This window comes from Salmo salar, chromosome 18, assembly GCF_965601325.2.
Source record: "Salmo salar chromosome 18, fSalSal1, whole genome shotgun sequence".
In the NCBI taxonomy this organism is placed as follows: domain Eukaryota; kingdom Metazoa; phylum Chordata; class Actinopteri; order Salmoniformes; family Salmonidae; genus Salmo; species Salmo salar.
This window is the reverse complement of record NC_138308.1, coordinates 101,701,161-101,711,160: the sequence shown is the minus strand read 5'-3', so window position 1 is coordinate 101,711,160 and position 10,000 is coordinate 101,701,161. Positions and strand designations below refer to the sequence as shown.

General features: G+C 37.8%; 1 protein-coding gene across 2 annotated transcripts in view; it reads right to left on the bottom strand.

The window, feature by feature from the left end:
* radx (RPA1 related single stranded DNA binding protein, X-linked) overlaps positions 1 to 10,000 on the bottom strand; it is a 62,699-nt gene that overhangs the window by 16,295 nt on the left and 36,404 nt on the right. For both annotated transcript variants that reach the window (XM_045701717.2, XM_045701715.2), the window contains one exon: positions 1,692 to 1,816. In XM_045701717.2, coding sequence (XP_045557673.1) covers positions 1,692 to 1,816 — 125 coding nt within the window. The remainder of the gene's footprint in view (positions 1 to 1,691; positions 1,817 to 10,000) is intronic.

Below are 10,000 nucleotides of genomic sequence, written 5' to 3'. Positions count from 1 at the left end.
TTATCGAACAAATGAACATTTCTTGTGGAAGTGGGAGTCCTGCGAGTGCATTCCGCCGAGGATCAGCAAAGGTAAGGAAAGATTTATAACACTAATTTAGAGTTTTGTTGATGCCATGACTTGGCGGGTAGCTGTATAGCTTAGCATTGATGGCTGAACTCTGTACTCAGAATATTGAACAATGTGTTTTCTCCGTAAAGTTATTTTGAAATCTGACACAGCGGTTGCATTAAGAAGTAGTGTATCTATAATTCTTTAAATAAATGTTATATATTTTGTCAACGTTTATGATGAGTATTTCTGTAAATTAATGCGCACATTCACCAGAAGTTTTGGGAGGCAAACATTTTCTGAACATCCCACGCCAATGTAAAATGCTGTTTTTGGATATAAATATGAACTTGATCGAACAAAACATACATGTATTGTGTAACATGATGTCTACCCTATTCTTTCCCCAGTCATTTTCTCCATACTGTAGGAATGGCTGAACCAACCAGAGGTTAACAACCTGGCTAGCTAACCCTTCTCCGTACTGTAGGAATGGCTGAACCAACCAGAGGTTAACAACCTGGCTAGCTAACCCTTCTCCATACTGTAGGAATGGCTGAACCAACCAGAGGTTAACAACCTGGCTAGCTAACCCTTCTCCGTACTGTAGGAATGGCTGAACCAACCAGAGGTTAACAACCTGGCTAGCTAACCCTTCTCCATACTGTAGGAATGGCTGAACCAACCAGAGGTTAACAACCTGGCTAGCTAACCCTTCTCCGTACTGTAGGAATGGCTGAACCAACCAGAGGTTAACAACCTGGCTAGCTAACCCTTCTCCATACTGTAGGAATGGCTGAACCAACCAGAGGTTAACAACCTGGCTAGCTAACCCTTCTCCGTACTGTAGGAATGGCTGAACCAACCAGAGGTTAACAACCTGGCTAGCTAACCCTTCTCCGTACTGTAGGAATGGCTGAACCAACCAGAGGTTAACAACCTGGCTAGCTAACCCTTCTCCATACTGTAGGAATGGCTGAACCAACCAGAGGTTAACAACCTGGCTAGCTAACCCTTCTCCGTACTGTAGGAATGGCTGAACCAACCAGAGGTTAACAACCTGGCTAGCTAACCCTTCTCCGTACTGTAGGAATGGCTGAACCAACCAGAGGTTAACAACCTGGCTAGCTAACCCTTCTCCATACTGTAGGAATGGCTGAACCAACCAGAGGTTAACAACCTGGCTAGCTAACCCTTCTCCATACTGTAGGAATGGCTGAACCAACCAGAGGTTAACAACCTGGCTAGCTAACCCTTCTCCATACTGTAGGAATGGCTGAACCAACCAGAGGTTAACAACCTGGCTAGCTAACCCTTCTCCATACTGTAGGAATGGCTGAACCAACCAGAGGTTAACAACCTGGCTAGCTAACCCTTCTCCATACTGTAGGAATGGCTGAACCAACCAGAGGTTAACAACCTGGCTAGCTAACCCTTCTCCGTACTGTAGGAATGGCTGAACCAACCAGAGGTTAACAACCTGGCTAGCTAACCCTTCTCCGTACTGTAGGAATGGCTGAACCAACCAGAGGTTAACAACCTGGCTAGCTAACCCTTCTCCGTACTGTAGGAATGGCTGAACCAACCAGAGGTTAACAACCTGGCTAGCTACTGTAGGAATGTTGGTGTGCGTTAGTTACCATTCCTTTACGGCAGTGAGTAACCATGGTGACGGTTGCCTGGATACAGAAGCTGCGTCTCTCTCTGTACTGAAGTCGCTCCGCCTCCCACTTAAGCTCCGCCCCCCTCAGCAGGCCAAGTTCACCTTGCGCGCACACACACACACACACACACACACACACACACACACACACACACACACACACACACACACACACACACACACACACACACACACACACACACACACAGAGAGATGACCATGTAAAATGAACATAAATATAAACACATTTCACTGTGAGGTCTACTACACCTGTTGTATTCAGCATTTCACTGTGAGGTCTACTACACCTGTTGTATTCAGCATTTCACTGTGAGGTCTACTACACCTGTTGTATTCAGCATTTCACTGTGAGGTCTACTACACCTGTTGTATTCAGCATTTCACTGTGAGGTCTACTACACCTGTTGTATTCAGCATTTCACTGTAAGGTCTACTACACCTGTTGTATTCAGCATTTCACTGTAAGGTCTACCTACACCTGTTGTATTCAGCATTTCACTGTGAGGTCTACACCTGTTGTATTCAGCATTTCACTGTAAGGTCTACTACACCTGTTGTATTCAGCATTTCACTGTGAGGTCTACTACACCTGTTGTATTCAGCATTTCACTGTAAGGTCTACTACACCTGTTGTATTCAGCATTTCACTGTAAGGTCTACTACACCTGTTGTATTCAGCATTTCACTGTGAGGTCTACTACACCTGTTGTATTCAGCATTTCACTGTGAGGTCTACTACACCTGTTGTATTCAGCATTTCACTGTAAGGTCTACTACACCTGTTGTATTCAGCATTTCACTGTGAGGTCTACTACACCTGTTGTATTCAGCATTTCACTGTAAGGTCTACTACACCTGTTGTATTCAGCATTTCACTGTGAGGTCTACACCTGTTGTATTCAGCATTTCACTGTGAGGTCTACTACACCTGTTGTATTCAGCATTTCACTGTAAGGTCTACTACACCTGTTGTATTCAGCATTTCACTGTAAGGTCTACTACACCTGTTGTATTCAGCATTTCACTGTGAGGTCTACTACACCTGTTGTATTCAGCATTTCACTGTGAGGTCTACACCTGTTGTATTCAGCATTTCACTGTGAGGTCTACTACACCTGTTGTATTCAGCATTTCACTGTGAGGTCTACTACACCTGTTGTATTCAGCATTTCACTGTGAGGTCTACTACAACTGTTGTATTCAGCATTTCACTGTGAGGTCTACTACACCTGTTGTATTCAGCATTTCACTGTGAGGTCTACTACACCTGTTGTATTCAGCATTTCACTGTGAGGTCTACTACACCTGTTGTATTCAGCATTTCACTGTGAGGTCTACTACACCTGTTGTATTCAGCATTTCACTGTAAGGTCTACTACACCTGTTGTATTCAGCATTTCACTGTGAGGTCTACTACACCTGTTGTATTCAGCATTTCACTGTGAGGTCTACTACACAGTCAACTAACCTGGTTAGCTAACCCTGGTTAACCTATAAACACAGTCAACTAACCTGGTTAACCTATAAACACAGTCAACTAACCTGGTTAACTTATAAACACAGTCAACTAACCTGGTTAACCTATAAACACAGTCAACTAACCTGGTTAACCTATAAACACAGTCAACTAACCTGGTTAACCTATAAACACAGTCAACTAACCTGGTTAACCTATAAACACAGTCAACTAAACTGGTTAAACTATAAACACAGTCAACTAACCTGGTTAACCTATAAACACAGTCAACTAACCTGGTTAACCTATAAACACAGTCAACTAACCTGGTTAACCAATCAACTAACCTGGTTAACCTATAAACACAGTCAACTAACCTGGTTAACCTATAAACACAGTCAACTAACCTGGTTAACCTATAAACACAGTCAACTAACCTGGTTAAACTACTGTATAAACACAGTCAACTAACCTGGTTAAACTATAAACACAGTCAACTAACCTTGTTAAACTACTGTATAAACACAGTCAACTAACCTGGTTAACCTATAAACACAGTCAACTAACCTGGTTAACCTATAAACACAGTCAACTAACCTGGTTAAACTATAAACACAGTCAACTAACCTGGTTAAACTATAAACACAGTCAACTAACCTGGTTAAACTATAAACACAGTCAACTAACCTGGTTAAACTATAAACACAGTCAACTAACCTGGTTAACCTATAAACACAGTCAACTAACCTGGTTAAACTATAAACACAGTCAACTAACCTGGTTAAACTATAAACACAGTCAACTAACCTGGTTAACCTAAAAACACAGTCAACTAACCTGGTTAACCTATAAACACAGTCAACTAACCTTGTTAAACTACTGTATAAACACAGTCAACTAACCTGGTTAAACTATAAACACAGTCAACTAACCTGGTTAAACTATAAACACAGTCAACTAACCTGGTTAAACTACTGTATAAACACAGTCAACTAACCTGGTTAACCTATAAACACAGTCAACTAACCTGGTTAAACTACTGTATAAACACAGTCAACTAACCTGGTTAAACTGTAAACACAGTCAACTAACCTGGTTAAACTGTAAACACAGTCAACTAACCTGGTTAAACTGTAAACACAGTCAACTAACCTGGTTAAACTGTAAACACAGTCAACTAACCTGGTTAACCTATAAACACAGTCAACTAACCTGGTTAACCTATAAACACAGTCAACTAACCTGGTTAACCTATAAACACAGTCAACTAACCTGGTTAAACTATAAACACAGTCAACTAACCTGGTTAACCTATCAACTAACCTGGTTAACCTATCAACTAACCTGGTTAACCTATAAACACAGTCAACTAACCTGGTTAACCTATAAACACAGTCAACTAACCTGGTTAAACTATAAACACAGGTCAACTAAACCTGGTTCTCCTATAAACACGTCAACTAACCTGGTTAACCTATAAACACAGTCAACTAACCTGGTTAAACTATAAACACAGTCAACTAACCTGGTTAACCTATAAACACAGTCAACTAAACTGGTTAAAACTACTGTATAAACACAGTCAACTAACCTGGTTAAACTACTGTATAAAAACAGTCAACTAACCTGGTTAAACTATAAACACAGTCAACTAACCTGGTTAAACTATAAACACAGTCAACTAACCTACCTTGTTAAACTAGTGTATAAACACAGTCAACTAACCTGGTTAAACTACTGTATAAACACAGTCAACTAACCTGGTTAAACTATAAACACAGTCAACTAACCTTGTTAAACTACTGTATAAACACAGTCAACTAACCTGGTTAAACTATAAACACAGTCAACTAACCTGGTTAACCTATAAACACAGTTAACTAACCTGGTTAACCTATAAACACAGTTAACTAACCTGGTTAACCTATAAACACAGTCAACTAACCTGGTTAAACTATAAACACAGTCAACTAACCTGGTTAACCTATAAACACAGTCAACTAACCTGGTTAACCTATAAACACAGTCAACTAACCTGGTTAACCTATAAACACAGTCAACTAACCTGGTTAAACTATAAACACAGTCAACTAACCTGGTTAAACTATAAACACAGTTAACTAACCTGGTTAAACTACTGTATAAAAACAGTCAACTAACCTGGTTAAACTATAAATACAGTCAACTAACCTGGTTAAACTATAAATACAGTCAACTAACCTGGTTAAACTATAAACACAGTCAACTAACCTTGTTAAACTACTGTATAAACACAGTCAACTAACCTTGTTAAACTACTGTATAAACACAGTCAACTAACCTTGTTAAACTACTGTATAAACACAGTCAACTAACCTGGTTAAACTATAAACACAGTCAACTAACCTGGTTAACCTATAAACACAGTCAACTAACCTGGTTAACCTATAAACACAGTTAACTAACCTGGTTAACCTATAAACACAGTTAACTAACCTGGTTAACCTATAAACACAGTTAACTAACCTGGTTAACCTATAAACACAGTCAACTAACCTGGTTAAACTATAAACACAGTCAACTAACCTGGTTAACCTATAAACACAGTCAACTAACCTGGTTAACCTATAAACACAGTCAACTAACCTGGTTAACCTATAAACACAGTCAACTAACCTGGTTAAACTATAAACACAGTCAACTAACCTGGTTAACCTATAAACAGAGTCAACTAACCTGGTTAAACTATAAACACAGTTAACTAACCTGGTTAAACTACTGTATAAACACAGTTAACTAACCTGGTTAAACTACTGTATAAACACAGTCAACTAACCTGGTTAAACTATAAACACAGTCAACTAACCTGGTTAACCTATAAACACAGTCAACTAACCTGGTTAACCTATAAACACAGTCAACTAACCTGGTTAACCTATAAACACAGTCAACTAACCTGGTTAACCTATAAACACAGTCAACTAACCTGGTTAAACTACTGTATAAACACAGTCAACTAACCTGGCTAAACTACTGTATAAACACAGTCAACTAACCTGGTTAAACTATAAACACAGTCAACTAACCTGGTTAACCTATAAACACAGTCAACTAACCTTGTTAAACTACTGTATAAACACAGTCAACTAACCTGGTTAAACTATAAACACAGTCAACTAACCTGGTTAAACTATAAACACAGTCAACTAACCTGGTTAACCTATAAACACAGTCAACTAACCTGGTTAACCTATAAACACAGTCAACTAACCTGGTTAACCTATAAACACAGTCAACTAACCTGGTTAACCTATAAACACAGTCAACTAACCTGGTTAACCTATAAACACAGTCAACTAACCTGGTTAACCTATAAACACAGTCAACTAACCTGGTTAACCTATAAACACAGTCAACTAACCTGGTTAACTATAAACTAACCTGGTTAACCTATAAACACAGTCAACTAACCTGGTTAACTATAAACTAACCTGGTTAACCTATAAACACAGTCAACTAACCTGGTTAACTATAAACTAACCTGGTTAACCTATACACACAGTCAACTAACCTGGTTAAACTATAAACACAGTCAACTAACCTGGTTAACCTATAAACACAGTCAACTAACCTGGTTAACCTATAAACACAGTCAACTAACCTGGTTAACCTATCAACTAACCTGGTTAACCTATAAACACAGTCAACTAACCTGGTTAACATATAAACACAGTCAACTAACCTGGTTAAACTATAAACACAGTCAACTAACCTGGTTAAACTATAAACACAGTCAACTAACCTGGTTAAACTATAAACACAGTCAACTAACCTGGTTAACCTATAAACACAGTCAACTAACCTGGTTAACCTATAAACACAGTCAACTAACCTGGTTAACCTATAAACACAGTCAACTAACCTGGTTAACCTATAAACACAGTCAACTAACCTGGTTAACCTATCAACTAACCTGGTTAACCTATCAACTAACCTGGTTAACCTATAAACACAGTCAACTGACCTGGTTAACCTATAAACACAGTCAACTAACCTGGTTAACCTATAAACACAGTCAACTAACCTGGTTAAACTATAAACACAGTCAACTAACCTGGTTAAACTATAAACACAGTCAACTAACCTTGTTAAACTAGTGTATAAACACAGTCAACTAACCTGGTTAAACTACTGTATAAACACAGTCAACTAACCTGGTTAAACTATAAACACAGTAAACTAACCTTGTTAAACTACTGTATAAACACAGTCAACTAACCTGGTTAAACTATAAACACAGTCAACTAACCTGGTTAACCTATAAACACAGTTAACTAACCTGGTTAACCTATAAAGACAGTTAACTAACCTGGTTAACCTATAAACACAGTCAACTAACCTGGTTAAACTATAAACACAGTCAACTAACCTGGTTAACCTATAAACACAGTCAACTAACCTGGTTAACCTATAAACACAGTCAACTAACCTGGTTAAACTATAAACACAGTCAACTAACCTGGTTAACCTATAAACAGAGTCAACTAACCTGGTTAAACTATAAACACAGTTAACTAACCTGGTTAAACTACTGTATAAAAACAGTCAACTAACCTGGTTAAACTATAAATACAGTCAACTAACCTGGTTAAACTATAAACACAGTCAACTAACCTTGTTAAACTAGTGTATAAACACAGTCAACTAACCTGGTTAAACTACTGTATAAACACAGTCAACTAACCTTGTTAAACTACTGTATAAACACAGTCAACTAACCTGGTTAAACTATAAACACAGTCAACTAACCTGGTTAAACTATAAACACAGTCAACTAACCTGGTTAACCTATAAACACAGTTAACTAACCTGGTTAACCTATAAACACAGTTAACTAACCTGGTTAACCTATAAACACAGTTAACTAACCTGGTTAACCTATAAACACAGTCAACTAACCTGGTTAAACTATAAACACAGTCAACTAACCTGGTTAACCTATAAACACAGTCAACTAACCTGGTTAACCTATAAACACAGTCAACTAACCTGGTTAACCTATAAACACAGTCAACTAACCTGGTTAAACTATAAACACAGTCAACTAACCTGGTTAACCTATAAACAGAGTCAACTAACCTGGTTAAACTATAAACACAGTTAACTAACCTGGTTAAACTACTGTATAAACACAGTCAACTAACCTGGTTAACCTATAAACACAGTCAACTAACCTGGTTAACCTATAAACACAGTCAACTAACCTGGTTAACCTATAAACACAGTCAACTAACCTGGTTAACCTATAAACACAGTCAACTAACCTGGTTAACCTATAAACACAGTCAACTAAACTGGTTAAACTATAAACACAGTCAACTAACCTGGTTAACCTATAAACACAGTCAACTAACCTGGTTAAACTACTGTATAAACACAGTCAACTAACCTGGCTAAACTACTGTATAAACACAGTCAACTAACCTGGTTAAACTATAAACACAGTCAACTAACCTGGTTAACCTATAAACACAGTCAACTAACCTTGTTAAACTACTGTATAAACACAGTCAACTAACCTGGTTAACCTATAAACACAGTCAACTAACCTGGTTAACCTATCAACTAACCTGGTTAACCTATCAACTAACCTGGTTAACCTATCAACTAACCTGGTTAACCTATAAACACAGTCAACTGACCTGGTTAACCTATAAACACAGTCAACTAACCTGGTTAACCTATAAACACAGTCAACTAACCTGGTTAAACTATAAACACAGTCAACTAACCTGGTTAAACTATAAACACAGTCAACTAACCTTGTTAAACTAGTGTATAAACACAGTCAACTAACCTGGTTAAACTACTGTATAAACACAGTCAACTAACCTGGTTAAACTATAAACACAGTCAACTAACCTTGTTAAACTACTGTATAAACACAGTCAACTAACCTGGTTAAACTATAAACACAGTCAACTAACCTGGTTAACCTATAAACACAGTCAACTAACCTGGTTAACCTATAAACACAGTCAACTAACCTGGTTAACCTATAAACACAGTCAACTAACCTGGTTAAACTATAAACACAGTCAACTAACCTGGTTAACCTATAAACACAGTCAACTAACCTGGTTAACCTATAAACACAGTCAACTAACCTGGTTAACCTATAAACAGTCAACTAACCTGGTTAAACTATAAACACAGTCAACTAACCTGGTTAACCTATAAACAGAGTCAACTAACCTGGTTAAACTATAAACACAGTTAACTAACCTGGTTAAACTACTGTATAAAAACAGTCAACTAACCTGGTTAAACTATAAACACAGTCAACTAACCTGGTTAAACTATAAACACAGTCAACTAACCTTGTTAAACTAGTGTATAAACACAGTCAACTAACCTGTAACTATAACACAGTCAACTAACCTGGTTAACCTATAAACACAGTCAACTAACCTGGTTAAACTACTGTATAAACACAGTCAACTAACCTGGTTAACCTATAAACACAGTCAACTAACCTGGTTAACCTATAAACACAGTCAACTAACCTGGTTAAACTATAAACACAGTCAACTAACCTGGTTAAACTATAAACACAGTCAACTAACCTTGTTAAACTACTGTATAAACACAGTCAACTAACCTGGTTAAACTATAAACACAGTCAACTAACCTGGTTAACCTATAAACACAGTCAACTAACCTGGTTAACCTATAAACACAGTCAACTAACCTGGTTAACCTATAAACACAGTCAACTAACCTGGTTAAACTATAAACACAGTCAACTAACCTGGTTAACCTATAAACAC